This window comes from Gobius niger, assembly GCF_951799975.1.
Source record: "Gobius niger genome assembly, chromosome: 3".
NCBI lineage: Eukaryota > Metazoa > Chordata > Actinopteri > Gobiiformes > Gobiidae > Gobius > Gobius niger.
In genome coordinates this window covers 10082228-10104451 of record NC_136854.1, presented here as the reverse complement: position 1 = coordinate 10104451, position 22224 = coordinate 10082228, and the positions used below count along the sequence as shown (strand labels likewise).

The 22224-nt window shown below is 42.5% G+C and overlaps 3 protein-coding genes across 3 annotated transcripts in view; all 3 read right to left on the bottom strand.

The window, feature by feature from the left end:
* LOC306960263 (noelin-2-like) overlaps positions 1-22224 on the bottom strand; it is a 132326-nt gene that overhangs the window by 39053 nt on the left and 71049 nt on the right. The window lies entirely within an intron of this gene.
* Positions 1064-5908, bottom strand: LOC306960467 (uncharacterized protein; the record flags this gene model as incomplete). Its single annotated transcript, XM_079552897.1, has 4 exons — positions 5673-5908; positions 5540-5587; positions 5191-5250; positions 1064-1072 (listed from the first exon to the last, which is right to left on the bottom strand). Exons 1-4 carry the CDS (start codon positions 5871-5873, stop codon positions 1064-1066), a joined length of 318 nt encoding a protein of 105 aa, XP_079409023.1. The 5' UTR covers positions 5874-5908.
* LOC306960466 (uncharacterized protein) lies at positions 6288-7416 on the bottom strand (the record flags this gene model as incomplete). Its single annotated transcript, XM_079552896.1, has 3 exons — positions 6990-7416; positions 6809-6913; positions 6288-6427 (listed from the first exon to the last, which is right to left on the bottom strand). The coding sequence occupies exons 1-3, from the start codon at positions 7381-7383 to the stop codon at positions 6288-6290; spliced, it is 639 nt and encodes a 212-aa protein (XP_079409022.1). The 5' UTR covers positions 7384-7416.

Here is a 22224-nt window from a genome sequence, read left to right as displayed (position 1 = left end):
CTGTGCAGTCCCCATCTGCCCCTGCGTTGCCTGTCCCTGTGCTTCCTGTCCCTGTGCAGCCCCCATCTGTCCCTGCGTTGCCCGTCCCTGCGATGCCTGTCCCTGCGTCGCCTGTCCCTGCGTCGCCTGTCCCTGCGTCGCCTGTCCCTGCGTCGCCTGTCCCTGCGTCGCCTGTCCCTGCGTCGCCTGTCCCTGCGTCGCCTGTCCCTGCGTCGCCTGTCCCTGCGTCGCCTGTCCCTGCGTCGCCTGTCCCTGCGTCGCCTGTCCCTGACCCGCCTGTCCCTGACCCGCCTGTCCCTGACCCGCCTTTCCCTGACCCGCCTGTCCCTGACCCGCCTGTTCCATAGCTTCCTCTTCCTGCCTCACGAACTCATTAACCCACTCTTCATCAAACTCTATGTCTAAATAATGCTGGTTGTTCGCTTTAAGAAAGGCTATCGCGCTCTTTATCCGACCCGTGTCGACGTATTGATATTCATAATGGCCTTTGTAAGTAAGTTTACGCTTTAATTTCACAGGTAATAACCATCCGTCCATGCTACGACGCGGTAACAGCTTAGTGGTATCAATAATATTGGACGGCACACAGGTGGCCGGACCATGAGTCCCCCCTTGACCCCCTTTTGGCAGAGCATACATCTGCATAAACACTATATTGAGCGCCACTAAATGCTGTTCGACAGTGTTCAAACACGCGAGTTCAGGAGGAATGTCATCTAACTGTAAATTGTTTATTGAGCATTCAGCCGGCATTTGACCCTTTTTGAGTTTAGAGTTACAAGTGTAGCAGATCCACAAACTCCCTCTACAATCAGACAGCGGACACGGTGACGGACAACTCTTACTACACGTATGTAAATAGGCATCTGAGATACAGGCCTCAGCAACAGCAGCACATTTAGGATCAACCATAAAATCATCCTTTCTACAAGGTAAGACCTGGTTGATAAATAATAATTTAAAGCACACGCAACAAATGTGTTCAGGACCGTGTTCAACTTCCCGCCAAAAGCGTTCCTTAACCAAATCAAAATTATCAGCCAATTGTCGCTTAATTTGCCTTTTACGATTTCTGTAAGCAACACGAGTTTGAGCTTTGTATTGCTCATCTTTGTGGTATTTCACTTTGCTATAGGTTTTTACTTTCTGCCTATGTTTGGGACTATCTTTGTACTTCTGTTTACTGGCGGCCCTGACATCGTGTTTGTGCTTTAAGTTATCTTCATACTTTTTAATGCTAGCTGCCTTTTTCGTTTGTCTATACTCTGTATTAGCACAATATTTATCTTTATTTGCTGCCTTGATTGCCACTTTCCTTTTCTCTCTATAATCTACATTGTCGCTATATTTAAGATTGACTGCAGCCTTCTTTTCCTCTTTATAAAATACATTCTCTCTATATTTAAGATTGACTGCAGCACTGCTTGCAGACTTTTTTTGTTCTCTATAATCTACATTGTCTCTATATTTACGATTGACTGCAGCCTTCTTTGCCTGCCTATAATCTAAATTTTCTCTATATTTAAATTTGTCTGCAGCCTTCTTTCCCTCTCTAAAATCTACATCTTCCCTATATTTAACTTTGTCTGCAGCCTTCTTTCCCTGTCTATAATCTACATCTTCTCTATATTTAACTTTCTCTGCAGCCTTCTTTCCCTGTCTATAATCTACATCTTCTCTATATTTAACTTTGTCTGCAGCCTTCTTTCCCTGTCTATAATCTACATCGTCTCTATATTTAACTTTGTCTGCAGCCTTCTTTCCCTGTCTATAATCTACATCGTCTCTATATTTAACTTTGTCTGCAGCCTTCTTTCCCTGTCTATAACCTACATCGTCTCTATATTTAAGGTTGACTGCAGCTCTATTTGCGGCTTTCTTTCCCTGTCTATAATCTACATTTTCCCTATATCTACTTCTCAATGTTTCACGCAGTCTATCTTTAATTGTGGCATATTTGCTTTTTAAATGTGTATGCTTTTTGTTTTGAATGTACTTGGATAATTTAGTGTGTTGTACATTCGTTTCAGTGTTTGGACTAACCACTGATTGGGCATCTACCTGTCTAGACCTAGTGTTGTAACCCATAAGAATAGAACTATTAATTTGGCAGCTTCCGTAACAACTATGGGTCACAGGGTTTTTAACGCAAGTTACATTTTCATAATGAATATTGTTAATATTTTCGAGGTAGATGCCGCTGGTTGACAAAGGCCTGGTAGTACAACCATATTTAAGCCAACGTCCACTCAAAAACGTATATATATCTACACATAAAAGATCTGCTGTTGCTTGGATCTCTATCTCAGTGGCCCACGTGTTAACTCTATGCATATTACTATCGTTAATATACTGGGCCACAGAAGAGCAGCCATCGCGCAAAAGACTATTGTATTTTGATGCATTACTTTTAAGATGTTTAACGACCGCAAGTCTAAGTTTCCTATGATGTTTCTGTGTGCCACTAACAGCCTGCGAGATCGAGCGAAAGAAACAGTTACCGTCGGCAACGATTTTATCATTTGTACACGGCACATCTAACTTTAACGATCTCAAAGGATCTATTGTTTCTGGTTCTGCTACAGCGAGTCTCTCATAGTCAATGTTTAGGTTCTTACACAGTGCCCTACAAACATTCTCCTGAAGAGGAATAAAATCAAGAGCATCATCTGTGGCACCGGTACAAACAACATCCCAATCAACATCACATTCACGATCAAGCTTTGTCTTTTTAGGTGTGTGTGTGTGTTTGGGAACAGACGACTTTGCTTTAACTGAGCTTTTACGCTTCGGCTTTTGGTCAGAAGTGTCAAGCTTCGGAGGGGAAATGACCTCAGACGCTTCACACTTCAAACCAACCACCACGACAACAACACCCGTGATCTCAAACAACTTATACTCAAGTCCATAACACTCAGCTAACGCGCAAAAATGAGCATACACTTCATCCAGGCTGCTAAAGTAAACAACAACACTTTTACCATCAGGGTCAACCATCCCAGTCGCACTACGACTGTGTGAGTCCACCACCGCGTATCTACCGCTGTCTTTAATGACTGCACAAGTGTTGCCACACATCGTCAGTAGACATGCATCATAGTGTGCCAACATCTCCGCTAAACCACCATCTAAGGTCACACAGGTACCGGAAACAATAAGCTCATGCTCCACTACATTTGCAGCCCCAGCAACCGGCCGACTGAACTCAAACTCAAACGGTTGACCATCAATAACTGACTCTTTGGGCAAGTCAGAAGGTAGTAAGTTATCATTCCCATTAGTCAGGTCGTTACCCCTAAGCTCTGTGTAAATAGCATCACCAATCTCTAAAGTCCTGTCTAAATCCTTTTGCTGCCATGTAAACACACTGGACACAGTGTGCCTAGCTAATGCCACCAGAGCTATGGCTGCACACTGCACCCCTCCATACGGGAACCTGCTATCAGCCTGATGAAAACTACCCCTAACACAACTCGGAATATCAACGGGAACGCTATCCTCCATAACTATATCAGAACACGCTACAACAGGACTATCAACTAGAACACTATCCTCCATAACTACATCAGCACACACAACATCCAAATCATCACGTTCACGTTTCACCCTCTTACTTGTGAGTGTGCATTTGGGAACAGACGACTTAGCTTTAACTGACCTTTTGCGCTTTGGCCTTTGGTCAGAAGTGTCAGGCTTCTGAGGCAAAATGACCTCAGACGCTTCACACTTCAAACCAACAACCACGACAACAACGCCTGTAATCTCAAACAACTTATAGTCAACTTCATAACAGTCAGCTAACGCGCAAAAATGAGCATATAAATCATCCAGGCTGCTAAAGTAAAGTACAACGCTTTTACCATCAGGGTCAACCATCCCAGTCGCACTACGACTGTGTGAGTCCACCACCGCGTATCTACCGCTGTCTTTAATGACTGCACAAGTGTTGCCACACATCGTCAGTAGACATGCATCATAGTGTGCCAACATCTCTCTTAAACCACCATCTAAGGTCACACAGGTACCGGAAACAATAAGCTCACTCTCTAGTACATTTGCAGCCCCAGCGACCGGCTGACTGAACTCAAACTCAAACGGTTGACCATCAATAACTGACTCTTTGGGCAAGTCAGAAGCTAGTAAGAGCTCGTGCCCATGAGTCAGGTCGTTATCCATAAGCTCTGTGTAAACAGCATCACCAATCACTAAAGTCTTGTCTAAATCCTTTTGCTGCCATGTAAACACACTGGACACAGTGTGCCTAGCTAATGCCACCAGAGCTATGGCTGCACACTGAGCCCCTCCATACGGGAACCTGTCATCAGCCTGATGAAAACTACCCCTAACGCAACTCGGAATACCAACGGGAACGCTATCCTCCATAACTATATCAACACACGCTACAACAGGACTATCAACCTCCATCTCTACATCGCTACTACCAAACGTGATAAGGCTTTCACTATCACTAACATCCATGTCAGACTGTGCACAACAAATGCAAGACTTATCTGGGTCCCTGGCGTCAGAAGCGCTCTCCCCGTGGACAGCTGGTGGAATGCTGCGGCGTGGAGAAGGCTGACTGGCTGAAAGGGGGCTGGTCCTCTTCATCTACAAGTCACAAAGAAAACACATAACCATTAGACATCTCTCAAACTAAAGCGGATCTCACTCTGTTCAGTGTAGCTGCTTTTGAAAATGATACATAAAAATCATCATCTCACCTGGTCCACGAAGACCACTGGGGCGTCGGGGGAACTGGTGAGTGATGCTCCTGGAATCACCCCCACATCCACGAACTCCAGCTGCAAAAAGAATAACGTGTTAGATACTACTTCATGACAGATCATAGAGTGTCAATTAATAAAAAGTACACACACCTCCTCCTCCAGGAAGCCGTCCAGGATGACCACGCTGGTAGGTGACGTTCCTGGTGTCACCTCCACGACAGCTGCCGCCACCTAGAGGACAACATTTGTTAATAATCAAAGAAGTTACAATGTATAAACTTATTCAGCCACTTTAAACGACACTGACCTGGTCCTCCTCCATAGTAGACACGGAGCTGGCAGATGAGCTGGGTCTCACCGCCACAACCTCTTGTGCTGCCCGCGCCTACAATAAACAAAATAACAAATATGCATTAATTTCTTTAGAACGTATAAAGAGCACAGCCTTAAAAACACCTACCTGCCGCGTGGGCTGGCGTCTCTTTGGGGCAGCACGCTTGCGACGCCTCGTCCGAGACGTCTGCAAAAAAAAGACACGTTATTTCACCAGCTCAGAAATCATGATTAAACAACAACATTTCACACAAGATCTGATACTTACCTTCTTTCCCGAAGGAAAGGAGCCGATGCCCTGGCCACAGCCGCCGTGAGATGGAGAGAAGCGCTCCATCTCCACCAGCATGGCAGGGCTGAAGAGGCAAGGCGACAGGGGAAAGGAGAACACGTTCTCCACCTCAAAACAAAGGAAACAGACAGTTTAGTCACAGCACTCACAATCTAACCATAGCTTTATAGAGTAGAACACTAACCTCCTGCGCCTGCAGCAGTCCCTTGGGGCTCACGGGGGAGACCCCAGGCTGAGTGACAGAGATAAACACAAAGCAGTCAGTATAATGCAACTTCAGTTAACAATGCTTTAACAAAACAGGAACAGTATCTCACCTTGCTGCCCCGTCGAACCTCGGTCCACTCAGGAGGGGGTGGAGGTGGCACGGGCGGCGGCTCGGGCACCTCCACTCTTGGGGAAACCCTCCTGGTGGCCGGGCGGGGCGGGGGAGGAGACACCGGCGCAACAGCGGCAGCGTCATCCAGCTCCAGCTGCATGTAGCACGCCTGCCACAGCAGCTGGACGAGGATGGGCATGCCAAAGTCGTCGCTCAGGTGAGTCTGAAACACATCATTCACCCACGTTAAATAAAACAACAGTCACTAAAATGGTCAACTTTAAAGAGAGAGACTGTACTTACACCATCCCTGGCCCACAGATGCCCTTTGCTCCGGGGAAACTTGTGTGCTACACGGAAGTAGCGGATCCCTAAAACAGATGTTAGCAACAAAAAGAACATGTTAAAGTATGCGCCACTCTAAGGAAAATAGTGATGACAGTTGCATTTTTTATACATACCCATGCTGACAGCGATGCGGTGGTACGCCTGCCGAAGGAGGGTCTGAATCTCCACCCCAGCGCTAAGCCGAGGTGGAAAATCCACGACACACACCTACGAACACAAAATTACAATTTAGACAAGTTAAATACAATAATGAAGTACTCAGACCTCATAGAAGTGAAGTACACACCTTGGGCCAGCGTCCACAGACGTAGGCCAGGAGCTGGCCGAACTCCCTCGCAGCCTGGTCCAACGTCCGGCACGTCGACAGTCCGTTGCAGGGTGCCATCAGAACGACAAGAGCTGGCTCTGACAACAAGAGAAGGGTCAGAGGTCAAACGTGCTGAACTATATGAGACATTTCAAAAATGTAAAAAAAAAAAAAAAAAAAAAAAAAAAAAATTTTTTTTTTTTAAAAGGCTAAAATGTTGCTAGTACAACTGTACCCACCTCGGGGCAGGGTGGTCCCAGCCAGCTCCCTGTGGATGTGCGAGGGTCCACCACCAGGCGTCGCGCTGAAGCCGAAGGAATAGTGCCCCTCCTGCATCGGCACGTGCTGGTCCACGATGGCTCGCAGATGGGAGTTCCCGACAAGCAGAATGAACTAAGACCAAAAAAGAAACAATCTGTATTTAGTGATTGTCAGCACATCAAAAGTCACACATTTATTTCCTTCTCAAACTCGTGAACTTGCCTTCTTGTCGGGAGACTCCTGCGGGAGCACCAGCCGGTGCTGCTTCCCGGACACTCCAGTGGGCCAAACCTGGGGACGGTGTCGGTAGCCGGGTCCACGGGCTTCAAAGACAAGAGAAATCATTGTAATATCAAACAGAATTAAAAAGGAGGTGGAAGTATTCTGAAATCCACTTACGTTCCTCGATGGGGGGCCAAAGAGGAGAGGGATCGAGCTCCTCCTCAGGAACAGCCGACTGCCCCGGGAGCAGCTCGACGGGAACAGCGGACTGCCCCGCGAGCTCCTCCTCGTGAACAGCCGACTGCCCCGGGAGCAGCTCGACGGGACCAGACGACTCCCCCAGGAGCAGCTCGACGGGAACAGGGGACTGCCCCGCGAGCTCCTCCTCGGGAAGAGCGGACTGCCCCGCAAGCAGCTCGTCAGGTACAGCGCACTGCCCCGGGAGCAGCTCGACGGGAACAGAAGACTGCCCCGCGAGCTCCTCCTCAGGAACAGCGCACTGCCCCGCGAGCTGCTTCTCCCTCCTCCTCTTGGCCGCAAGGGATCGCCTGGACCCCTTGCCGCGCGGCATCTGAAATACAAAAGTGGAATGAGTAAACAACACAATGGTCAAACAATCAAACCGAAGTAGCCATGTCTTAAACTAAAGTCATACGCATAGAGAAACCACACTTCATATCATCCTAGCCTCAGTCTTGTGATGGTGCTGTAGAAGGTACTGACCTCATTCTGGCATCAATGGACTGAGGCAGAGACGACCACAGCATGGACTGGTATGACTCAGTCCACACTGTCAACAGCTAAAGATTTAATTCAGGTTTAATGTGAAACAACTTCTGTCCTCAGTGTCCTCACAGACAGGACCAGACATGGACCAAGCCAGAACCAGCAAAACCAAAACCACATGATCCTAGATGTATCTAGTTTAACACCAAATATAGCCTAAAGTGAGATTTAGTCAACCTGCCAGACACAGACAATACATTTCCAAATCTGACAACAGAAAACGCTCCACTTCCCAAATTTTCACCAAAGAGTAACAAAAGAAAGACCTTATCCCAAGCAGTACTAAGCCACTATCTCAGTTGTACCAAGAAGACAGTCATTTACGGCCCGTTTCATCAAAACATTCCACATAACATAAGCAACTAAAAACTATTAACTCAAAACAGTCAAATGATCTAAACTGTAGAATTCATCTGAACTGTAGAATTCATCATTAGTGGGACCCATCAGGTATAAGGCAATAAACAAAAAAGACGTACACAAGACACAGAGCCACACCAAGTCTGCACCAACAGTGTTATCATCACTACATTAAAACATGCCACTGCTCCACAACAAGAAAGAACCAACAGGTCTAATATATTGGCTTTAAACTGACAATTTTGGATGCTACAAATATGTTCCGAAAGTTAGGAATGAGTTTGGCCCACAAACAACATTTTAATTTAGTGATTTCCTTTTCTGTGTTTGCAATCAACAAAGTCACATAGGGCCTTTAAACACAGGGCAGCAGCATCCCTCCTCCTACCACAGACATGTCACAAATACAAACCCTGCATCAGGTCTGAAACAGTACCACTCTGAGGCTGAACCCTAAGCCAGACCAGAACACTACAGTAAAGTTCACATGAATCAAGAAAACAGCCGCTGTCAAACACAAGGTCAAATACCCACAAATATCAACTATTTTCTCCACATAAAAGTTGCATAATGCAGCTTTAAGTGAGACACAAGGACATTAACAAACAGAACGAGAAACAAACCTTAAACTGAAACATCCGCACCAAGCTTGGACCAGAATGCAAACTCTATACAAAACATGTAGACAGTTCCACCAGGAACAGAACTCATTTAGATTAAATCTTAGAGGAATCTATCAAGTTAAAATTAGCTTAAAATGAAAACAAATAAATCAAATCAACAAGACCAAGAACCAAACCAAGTCTGCACCAAAACAAACATGAATACGCGACACAATGAAACTGTTCCACAACATGAAAGATGAGAAATCATGAACCAAAACATCTGAGACAAAATGGCCGCTCTCTATCACACAGATGTGCTGTCACAACAATAAACACTACATCAGGTCTGAATGAGCACCATACTGAGGCTGAACCTTCAGCCATGCCAACGCTCCTGTTCTTAACACACGCTCTCACAGCATCTATCCAAACATCACACAATAAAACAGAATGACCTGCAATACACACAATGGCCACCCAGAGCACTGCACTTCAGGGTCAAGGTCAAATACACACAAATATAAACTCTTTTTCCACATGAAAGTTACATAATGCAGCTTTAAGACACAAGGACATTAACAAACCTTACACTGAAACAAAATCCGCCCTAAGCTTGGACCAGAACTCCACAAACTACAAACAAACCGTGTAAACAGAGTCCTCCCAAGAACAGAACTCATTTAGATTAAATCTAAAATATGAACAATGCACTTTTAAGTAAGACACAAGGACATTAACAAAGAGAAAGAACCAAACATTACATCCTCTTAGATGACACGCTCTCACATGTACCAGAACACGACATCAGGTCTGAACCAGAACCTGCGTACTACAGCACTACAGTAAAGTTCACATGACACAAGAAAACAGAGCCACTGTCAAATACAAGGTCAAATATCTACAAATATCAACTCTTTCCACATAAAAGTTACATAATGCAGCTTTAAAGCAGTACTAAGTAACTCTTCCCCCTAGAGGCCATAAGCGCAACTGCAGGTGTAGTAGAAAGTTACGATTTTTTTACTTATTAATTGTCTTGGAGAGTAAATACTACGCCAACAGGAAAGGCGAAGGGAGAGAGGGTTACAGTGCATCCAATTATACAATGGAAATATTTTTTTTCACTCAAACTTTGCTGTAAATACTGTTTAAAGTGACGTTAGCCCGCAGTTAGCTTTGCCCGTTAGCATGTTAGCTTCTTCTTCGTGATTTCATTAGTGTGTATTGCTTTCTCCGCACCGGTGGCAGTCAAGTTGCAAACATGGTTTTCTGTCCAGAGACACCAGGGGGAGATGAAAGACCCTCCAATCATCCCATAAACACTTCTATTACCCGCACAGGGACTACGAAAAGGATTTATTAAGGTAAACACGTTACTTAGTACTGCTTTAAGTAAGACACAGGGACAATAACAAACAGAACGAGAAACAAACCTTAAACTGAAACAACATCCGCACCAAGCTTGGACCAGATATCTACAAACTCTACACAAAACATGTAAACAGTCCCACCAGGAACAGAACTCATTTAGATTAAATTCTTAGAGGAATCTATCAAGTTAAAATTACCTTGAAATGAAAACAAATACATCAAATCAACAAGACACAGAACCAAACCAAGTCTGCACCAAAACAAACATGAATACACGACACAATGAAACTGTTCAACATAAAAGATGAGAAATCATGATCCAAAACATCAGAGACAAAATGGCCGCCCTCTATCACACAGACGTGTTGTCACAACGATACACACTACATCAGGTCTGAACGAGCACCATACTGAGGCTGAACCTTCAGTCATGCCAACACTCCTGTTCTTAACACACACTGTCACAGCATCTATCCAAACATCACACAATAAAACAGAATGACCTGCAATACACACAATGACCACCCAGAGCACGGCACTTCAGAGAATATGTACTCCTGTTCATCACATGCAATCTCACAACAGAGAACCAGAAAAAAGCAAACAAATAGATGCCAACTGTGTCAAAACTGGACATTTTCACACAACACTACAGGCTACACCAACAAGACTTGTTCCCCACAAACAGTTAAGCTACTAGAACAAAATAGTTTTAAATGATGATTTATTTGTGAAGTGTCACAGTCGAGCCAACAAGTCTAATGCAAACACATTAGCAGTATCATATCTGACACAAAATGGCGGCTGTCCTTAAACACACAGAACATCGTCCCTCCTCTCACAAGTACAAACCCTACATCAGGTATGAACCAGTACCAGAACACTACAGTAATGTTGACATGAATCAATATAACATTACATTTATAGGTAGCACTTTATTTCACACTACCACTGATACATTGTACCTGCCACATTTAGTACAGTGTAATCTCCTCTGTAACCATGTGTTCTATGTAACCATGTGTTATTACACACCCATTTATATTCACATCATACAATAAAACCGCCTGAGCAACTGTACTGCAAGACACAAAATGGCTGCCTATTACAGTTTTGTTCTTTTAGCAAGACAGACGGTTTAGCTGATCTGCTTCACTAGTTTTGATCGCTTCCTGTGATCTTCCTCATCTTCCTCCTTCCAGAGGAAGATCACAGGAAGTGATCAAAACTAGTGAAGCAGGTAATCTAAACCTTCTGTCTTACTAAAATAACAAAACTGTAATAGACTTAACCTAACAAGACAGTATGAACCTTTTACAAAGACAAAATGGCCACCCACAGCACTGCACTTCAGGGTCAAGGTCGAATACCCACAAATATCAACTATTTTCTCCACATAAAAGTTGCATAATGCAGCTTTAAGTGAGACACAAGGACATTAACAAACAGAACGAGAAACAAACCTTAAACTGAAACATCCGCACCAAGCTTGGACCAGAATGCAAACTATACAAAACATGTAAACAGTCCCACCAGGAACAGAAATCATTAAGATTAAATCTTAGAGGAATCTATCAAGTTAGCTTAAAATGAAAACAAATAAATCAAATCAACAAGACACAGAACAAAACCAAGTCTGCACCAAAAACAAACATGAATACACGACACAATGAAACTGTTCCACAACATGAAAGATGAGAAATCATGAACCAAAACATCTGAGACAAAATGGCCGCTCTCTATCACACAGATGTGCTGTCACAACGATAAACACTACATCAGGTCTGAACGAGCACCATACTGAGGCTGAACCTACAGATCAAATGTGTGTATTTGACCTTGTAGTGACCCAGCGGCTGTATATGAGTGGTCAACATGTCACCTTTACTTTCCACCACAGTGGTCTTTAAAACACTCCTGGATCAATTGTTAAGTAGGTTCCCTCCTGACCGCCAGAGGCGGTGTTGTAAGCACTGACAGAGAAGCTCTGGCGGTCATCCGGGATTCATAGAACCGTAGTTACATACGTAACTTTCGTTTTCTGATGAGGCTCAGTCAGCAGTGAAAACCTTTTAAAACAATTGATCCTGGAGCGTCATAGAGACCACTGTGATGGAAAGTAAAGGCACCATGCTGACCACTCATACACCCACTGGGTTACTACAAGGTCAAATACCCACAAATATAAACTATTTTTCCACATAAAAGTTACATAATGCAGCTTTAAGACACAAGGACATTAACAAACCTTACACTGAAACAACATCCGCACTAAGCTTGGACCAGAACTCAACAAACTACAAACAAACCATGTAAACAGAGTCCTCCCAAGAACAGAACTCATTTAGATTAAATCTAAAATATGAACAATGCACTTTTAAGACACAAGGACATAAACAAACAGAAAGAGAACCAAACATTATATCCTCTTACACGCTTTCACAAGTACCAGAATACTACAGGAAAGTTCACATGAATCAATACAACAAAACCACTGTCCTGTGAGTCACAACATGGCCACAGCACCACAGAAACAACAAGAGTAAACATAATGCCTTTTTAAAATACAAAGCCTTAGAACTACTCCTGTTCATCACACACAATCTCACACAGAGAACCAAAACATACACAAACAGATCAACTTAACTGTTGCACAAAACTGTACAGTAAAAACGTGACACTACAGGACTAAACAAGAACTAGAACTCTGCAAGGCCTACACAAACAATAAGACCCACCAGGGTCAGACATTATTGTGAATAGAAGACCTGCCATATTAAAATGATCCCCAAAACACAGAACTAAACCAAGTCTTCAACAAGACTGTCATCATCACTGCATGAATAGTCACATGACTTGGTAAAACAGCAGCTGCACAACATTTAAGATGTTTAAATCATGAACTAAAACATCTAATGCAAACACAGCTCAGCACAGACGTGTTCAAACATGAACACGTGTGAAACCTAACCTTAGTCAGAACATTACATTTATATCATCACACACGCTGTCACAGCATTTATCCTCACTTCACACAATAAAACAGGATGACCTGCAATACACACAATGACCACCCAGAGAACATCAGAACTAAAGCAGAAATCTTCATAGAGAACATGTGCAATAAATCTGAATGTTCCACATCATGAAAGACGACAAGTCATGAACCAACAGGTCGACAGCATTGGCTGCTATAACATCTGAGAGACAAACAGAGGAGCAGCCCCTCACAGCAGGTCTGAACCATAACCTTAGTCAGAACGTTACACAATTACATTACATTATCTTCACATCACACAATAAAACAGCCTCATCACACACGCTCTCACAGCAGAGAAACACAAAAAAACACATCACCACAGAGGATCTAACTGTTAATAACTGGACCATTTCACCTAATGCAAACAAGAAATAAGAGTGTTCCTCACTAACAAAACAACTTCAATAAGATAGTGATTTGAAAAGGATAGAAAAGCCAACTTAATCTCCATAAAATCAGTTTTTAAAAAAACATGCTATTTTGTTTAAGTAACATTAGGTGTTAAGTGACACTATAAAACTGTTCCAAAACATATTTACAACATCACGAATAAAAAAAGATGAACCAGCAGGTCTAATGCAAACACAGTCCCAGAATCAAAATGGCGGCTCTCCATCACACAGACACCCCTCACGAGGAGGAACATTAGGTCTGAACCAGTACCACACTGAGACTGGACCATGAGCCAGGTCAGAACACGACAGTAAAGATCAGATGAATCAAGAAAACAGAGCCACTGTCAAATACAAGGTCAAATACCCACAAATATCAACTCTTTTCTCCACATAAAAGTTGCATAACGCAGCTTGTAAGACACAAGGACATTAACAAACAGAATGAGAAACAAACCTTAAACTGAAACATCTGCACCAAGCTTGGACCAGAACGCAAACTATACAAAACATGTAGACAGTTCCACCAGGAACAGAACTCATTTAGATTAAATCTTAGAGGCATCTATCAAGTTAAAATTAGCTTAAAATGAAAACAATTTCAAATCAACAAGACACAGAACCAAACCAAGTCTGCACCAAAACAAACATGAATACGCGACACAATGAAACTGTTCCACAACATGAAAGATGAGAAATCATGAACCAAAACATCTGAGACAAAATGGCCGCTCTCTATCACACAGACGGGCTGTCACAACGATAAACACTACATCAGGTCTGAACGAGCACCATACTGAGGCTGAACCTTCAGCCATGCCAACACTCCTGTTCTTAACACACGCTCTCACAGCATCTATCCAAACATCACACAATAAAACAGAATGACCTGCAATACACACAATGGCCACCCAGAGCACTGCACTTCAGAGAATATGTACTCCTGTTCATCACAAGCAATCTCACAACAGAGAACCAGAAAAAGCAAACAAATAGGTGCTAACTGTTCAAAACTGGACATTTCATCCAATGCGAAGAGGCAAAACCAAGCACAAAGACTTCTTCACAACAGTTTTAAATGATGATTTACTTGTGAGGTGTCAGAGTAAAAACAGATCAAATGTGTGTATTTGACCTTGTAGTGACCCAGCGGCTGTATATGAGTGGTCAACATGGCACCTTTACTTTCCACCACAGTGGTCTTTAAAACACTCCTGGATCAATTGTTAAGTAGGTTCCCTCCTGACATTTGTCCTTAAACACACAGAACATCGTCCCTCCTCTCACAAGTACAAACCCTACATCAGGTCTGAACCAGTACCAGAACACTACAGTAATGTTGACATGAATCACTATAACAGTACATTTATAGGTAACACTTTATTTTACACTACCACTGATACATTGTACCTGCCACATTTAGTACAGTGTAATCTGCTCTGTAACCATGTGTTATGGTTACATAGAACATTACATTGTACTAAATGTGGCAGGTACAAAGTAATCAAGGGTAATGTAAAATAAAGTGTTACCCATGTATATTCACTTAAGTAGGTTCCCTCCTGACCGCCAGAGGCGGTGCTGTAAGCACTGACAGAGAAGCTCTGGCGGTCATCCGGGATTCATAGAACCGTAGTTACATACGTAACTTTCGTTTTCTGATGAGGCTCAGTCAGCAGTGAAAACCTTTTAAAACAATTGATCCTGGAGCGTCATAGAGACCACTGTGATGGAAAGTAAAGGCACCATGCTGACCACTCATACACCCACTGGGTTACTACAAGGTCAAATACCCACAAATATAAACTATTTTTCCACATAAAAGTTACATAATGCAGCTTTAAGACACAAGGACATTAACAAACCTTACACTGAAACAACATCCGCACTAAGCTTGGACCAGAACTCAACAAACTACAAACAAACCATGTAAACAGAGTCCTCCCAAGAACAGAACTCATTTAGATTAAATCTAAAATATGAACAATGCACTTTTAAGTAAGACACAAGGACATTAACAAACAGAAAGAGAACCAAACATTACATCCTCTTACATGACACGCTCTCACAAGTACCAGAACACTACATCAGGTCTGAACCAGTACCTGTGTGCCAGAACACTACAGGAAAGTTCACATGAATCAATATAACAGAACCACTGTCCTGTGAGTCACAACATGGCCACAGCACCACAGAAACAACAAGAGTAAACATAATGCCTTTTTAAAATACAAAGCCTTTGAACTACTCCTGTTCATCACACACAATCTCACACAGAGAACCAGAGCAAAATACTATACTGAGGCTAACTGTGTCTAAAAGTGGTCATAGACAGATTATAATTAAATGCAGATAAGGTAAACAGGCAAAGATGGACAGACCATCACTTTAAAGCCACACAGTGGAAACATTTCAGATTATACAAGCAACTAAAAACTATTGTCACTTTAAAACATACACAAACAGATCAACTTAAAGGTCCTATATCATGCAAAATTGACTTTTTGGAGCTTTTAGCCATGTTGTTATGCTATTTCCTTATCAAAAACACCCCAGAGTGGTCTGTGGCTTCATTCACGCAGCTCTCAGTAATCCTCCTGAATCCTGCTCTCTGAGCAGCTGCTCCTCCCTCTCCTGGTGAACGACTGAGTGTTCAGTTGTGTCGTAACAGCGACAGCAAAGATGGACAGACCATCACTTTAAAGCCACACAGTGGAAACATTCCAGATTATATGAGCAACTAAAACCTATTGTTACTTTAAAACATACACAAACAGATCAACTTAACTGTTGCACAAAACTGTACAGTAAAAACGTGACACTACAGGACTAAACAAGAACCAGAACCCTGCATGGCCTACACAAACAATAAGACCCACCAGGGTCAGACTTTATTGTAAATAGAAGACCTGCCATATTAAAATGATCCACAAAACACAGAACTAAACCAAGTCTTCAACAGGACTGTCATCATCACTGCATGAACATTCACATGACTTGATAAAACTGTCCACAACATTAAAGATGTTTAAATCATGAACTGAAACGTCTAATGCAAACACAGCTCAGCACAGACGTGTTCTTCAAACAAGGACAAACACGTGTGAAACATAACCCTAGTCAGAACATTACATTTATATCATCACACACGCTCTCATAGCATTTATCCTCACGTCACACAATAAAACAGGCTGAGCAAATGACCTGCAATACACACAATGACCACCCAGAGCACTGCGCTTCAGAGAATATGTACTCCTGTTCATCACATGCAATCTCACAACAGAGAACCAGAAAAAAAGCAAACAAATAGATGCCAACTGTGTCAAAACTGGACATTTTCACACAACACTACAGGCTACACCAACAAAGACTTGTTCCCCACAAACAGTTAAGCTACTAGAACAAAATAGTTTTAAATGATGATTTATTTGTGAAGTGTCACAGTCGAGCCAACAAGTCTAATGCAAACACATTAGCAGTATCATATCTGACACAAAATGGCGGCTGTCCTTAAACACACAGAACATCGTCCCTCCTCTCACAAGTACAAACCCTACATCAGGTCTGAACCAGTACCAGAACACTACAGTAATGTTGACATGAATCACTATAACAGTACATTTATAGGTAACACTTTATTTTACACTACCACTGATACATTGTACCTGCCACATTTAGTACAGTGTAATCTGCTCTGTAACCATGTGTTATGGTTACATAGAACATTACATTGTACTAAATGTGGCAGGTACAAAGTAATCAAGGGTAATGTAAAATAAAGTGTTACCCATGTATATTCACATTGCAATAAAACCGCCTGAGCAACTGTCCTGCAGACACAAAATGGCTGCCTATTACAGTTTTGTTCCTTTAGTAACACAGAAGGTTTAGTTTACCTCCTTCACTAGTTTCGATCGCTTCCTGTGATCTTCTTCATCTCCCTCCTTCCAGAGGAAGATCACAGGAAGTGATTGAAACTAGTGAAGCAGGTAAACTAAACCTTCTGTATTACTAAAAGAACAAAACTGGAATAGACTTAACCTAACAAGACAGTATGAACCTTTTACAAAGACGAAATGGCTGCCCACAGCACTGCACTTCAGATATTATAATATAAACACCTGTACATCACACACGCTACCACAGCAGAGAGTCAGCAAAAAACACCACCACACAGAGGCTAACTGTGCTCCAAATTTCACCCAATGCAAACAGGCAAAACCAAGAACAAAGACTTCTTCACAACAGTTTTAAATGATGATTTACGTGTGAGGTGTCAGAGTAAAAACAGATCAAATGTGTGTATTTGACCTTGTGGTGACCCAGCGGTTGTATATGAGTGGTCAACATGGCACCTTTACTTTCCATCACAGTGGTCTTTAAAACACTCCTAAAAGTTACACAATGAAGCTTTAAGTAAAACACAAGGACATTAACAGAACGAGAAACTAGCCTGAAATGTACAGACCATCACTTTAAAGCCACACAGTGGGAACATTCCAGATTATATGAGCAACTGAAAACTATTGTCAATTTCAAACATTCACAAACAGATCAGATAAGCAATTGCAAAAAGCGGACTAATCAGAAATACACGATGCAACTTAAAACACAAAACACCAACTCAATCTTAACCTAGAACATCAGAACTAAAGCAGAAATCTTCATAGAGAACATGTGCAATAAATCTGAATGTTCCACATCATGAAAGACGACAAGTCATGAACCAACAGGTCGACAGCATTGGCTGCTATAACATCTGAGAGACAAACAGAGGAGCAGCATCCTCCCCCTCACAGCAGGTCTGAACCATAACCTTAGTCAGAACATTACACAATTACATTACATTATCTTCACATCACACAATAAAACAGCCTCATCACACACGCTCTCACAGCAGAGAAACACAAAAAAAACACATCACCACAGAGGATCTAACTGTTAATAACTGGACCATTTCACCTAATGCAAACAAGAAATAAGAGTGTTCCTCACTAACAAAACAACTTCAATAAGATAGTGATTTGAAAAGGATAGAAAAGCCAACTTAATCTCCATAAAATCAGTTTTTAAAAAACCATGCTATTTTGTTTAAGAAACATTAGGTGTTAAGTGACACTATAAAACTGTTCCAAAACATATTTACAACATGACGAATGAAAAAAGATGAACCAGCAGGTCTAATGCAAACACAGTCCCAGAATCAAAATGGCAGCTCTCCATCACACAGGCACCTCTCACGAGGAGGAACATTAGGTCTGAACCAGTACCACACTGAGACTGGACCATGAGCCAGGTCAGAACACGACAGTAAAGTTAACATGGATCAATAAAACAGAGCCCTGTTACACATATGAGACACAAAATGGCCGCCCGTGTCCTATTATGCAGATAATAGCACATGGAAGAGACGTAATGGCTGCCGGAGCATGAGACGCAACTTCAAAGGCACAGTGACATAGAAAAAAAGCCTACTAGCCGTATTAGCATATGAAGAAAACAGAGGCCTCCATCCACAACTAAACCTACAACAGCGTGATAGCACATTTAGCATCTTTATGCCATTATTTTAGCTCTATTATGTGATCACTGAACATGTGGCACAGGGCACAGGGACAGAAAAAAAGCCTGCTAGCTGCATTAGCATATGAAGAAAACATGAGGCCTCCATCCACAACTAAACGAAAATCAAACTAAAGCCAACATTAATGAATTCTGTCAACCTACAACAGCGTGATAGACATTTAGCCAACAATAAGCATCCAGCAGAAGTAAATTAAATCACACAAAAGCCAGCCTTAATGCACAAGGTCTTCAAACACCACCTGCTAGCAACATTAGCATCTGAGAACAATAGGCTAACAAACTAAACTAAACTTAATCACAAAAAAGCTAGCACTTTACCCCACATTTGAAATAAACAGCAATAAAGAGAGTAAAACATTTTTTTTTTCTTACCTTCTCCTGGGAAAGTGGCTCTTTGCTGAAAGTCACAGACGATCAGACGGTCCTTTCTCCAGCCGAAGAAGATGTCCTCAATCCAAAAAAAAAGTCCACACAAAAGACGATAAAACTCACAAAAGACTACAAAAGACTAACAACCAAAAAACAGTAATCCAATGATCCGATGATCGCAAAGGCAAGCCAAAGCTAGAGAAGACAATTCTGGTTCAAACACAAGTGACTTCACCTGAAGTCTGGAACGTTCTGTCCTCTCCCCCTTCTATTTATAGACTCCAGTGAGTCACAGATGCGTCGTCTCTCCACCAATCAGAGCGGAGGGAGGGGAGGGTGGGGCTCGTGGGGGAGGGGAGGGGCGCTGTTACTGGGCAGAAAATACACAGGGATGGGAGGGGCTGAGGAGACGTGCTCTGTGCGGAGCAGAAACAGACACAGACACAGAAACAGCCTCCGTTTGGACATGATTAGTTTAGTGAGTTTAAGGACTACAAATATAAACCAGGACAGGAGAGATTATTTGTTTCTGAGATACTTATATCTGCACAAGAGCTGTGTGATCAGGGGAGAGTTATTTTATCACAATTCTTAGTAGATTTCTGTTTCTCTTTGGCTCAATGGTTAATCACTCAGACTGGAGTTTGAGAGATGTAGTTTCTAAACTGGGAGTTCTTTGTACTTTATATACAGATATTATACAGATATACTTTTACTCCTGTGATGACGTGATTTCCAATAATTAAATAAGACATGTATTATACTGATGGAAAATATTTGCTCTTAAAGAAAGGACAGAAAGTGGCCAGAGAATGCATATTTGCATTTGCAACAATAGCATGACATTTATTGAACATGTAAGTCGTTTTTATTGGGTTTACTCAAATAAATCAACACAGAAGCTAAATCTGTGGAATAGTGGTTCATTGATGACAGGTGGAGATGCATAATGAGATCCTACATGTGTTTGCCTGATCGCTCACATGATTTAATCACACTTAATGTAAGTAAAGTCAGAAATGCCAGGCACGCTGGTGCCTTCTGTATGTGTAGTCACAAAGTTTTACCCAATGTTAAAATGATTTTTATTTTTTTTAAACATGTGTTCCATTTGTGGGAAATAAAAAAGGCGCGACAGCGCCACCTACAAAAGTGAAAATACTCCCATGAAAAAAAGATAAACAGTATGTTGACCCTTCACCCCTGGACACAACAAATGTAAACCAATGACAGTGGGCGCGATAGCGCCCCCTCTAGTTTGAGAAGAAAAAATGCATTGGTAGTCAAACAATTAGTTTGTAGGAAATGTATGTAATTTGGCAGAATAATAGTTGATGGCATCCTGATAAAATAAGCTAATAGGAACCACACGGTGTTTTGTACGGTGTTGCCATGGAGACGACTGAGGCCCACCATGTTTTTCTGACGGGACAGACACATAGATCTCACATTATACAACATTACAGCGCGTTAGCGCCCTCTATAAGGAGCTTGTGGCCAGTGGTCATTGAAGTACGGCCGTACAACGCTGCTTGTGAAACAAAAAAGATTTGGGGCGCGCTAGCGCCCACTACAGGTTGGAGCCATTATTCGCATGGACAGGCTAAATATTTAGTTTTGACAAAGATTAATGGCACATCAGGGCAATAAAATGTAGTTGGCGCGTTAGCGCCCTCGGTAGGGTAGGGCAATGGAGATGCAACAATCGAGGCACAGACGGTGGTCAGTGAAATAGAGCCCGATGCTGCTTGTGAAATTAAATAGATTATGGGCGCGCTAGCGCCCTCTGCATGTTGGAGACATTATTCACATGGAGAGGCAAAAAATGCCGTTTTCATGTTTACTGACAAAGATTAATGGCACTCAAGGGCAATAAAATATAGTGGGCGCGCCAGCGCCCTCTTCAGGTGGGTGCCATTATTCACAAGGACAGGCTAAAATGCAACTTTTCGTCTGTGTTTACTGACGGATTAATGGTACATCAGGGCAATAAAATGTAGTGGTGTTACAGAGGCGCTAAAGGAGGCACGGCCCGCGAGGGCCGTTCGATGCCGCTTGCGGCTTTAATTCCTTTTTCTTCTTGTTGCTTATTGAAGTTCTACTTGAAACTAAGATCCAACCAGTTTATTTTTTTTCTTTTCTTAAACCTTTGATCAGGACTGTGTTTGTGAGCGAAAGAACCCACTTTTCAACGGTAAGGTCTAATATAATGCATGAGTAATAATCTTTTTGAAAATAATAATGTCACAATTTGAAACATAATTGCGATTTTTCAGACAGGTTTTAATATTTCATAGCCTGTTTTTTAGAGCCTATGTTTTATTTTCATGCGATTGAGCATTGAGTTGTGTATAAACTTCTAAAACTGCTGTTACATCATGGTGCTCATTTATTTTATTTCAGCTTCATGCAGCAACCTCTTGCAGATTTGCATCAAAACATTCGTTGTCGGAAAAACATCCTTTTGCTTGTTTTAAGAAAATCCGCCTCATATTCACATCCCAAACCTGCTGTGAAGCCGTTACAGTTACACACAGCTTAATACAATGATCGTCTCTGACCTCACCACCAAATGAAAACGTTGTGACCTAATTCAGGGGTGGTGAGACACTCCCGTGTTGCTAGCGTGACAATAATAGACAATAGACTCCACTTCTCCTCACACCACCCACTCCTCCATGCGGGGTGTAATGAGATGCACATTTGGGGAAACAGCTCAGCCTTTGGAGGAGCGCCTCTCAGCAGAGCAGCGCTGGGTTGAGAGGGGAGTTAATGAAGCTCTGTATGAGCGAGCCACGCACCCGGCCATCAGCAGACGGGGAGGACTCAGGTTCCAGCTGTCCAACACCTGGGACACAGCCGTCTGTAGGAAGCCCCTTATACAGCCCGGATCCAAGCCA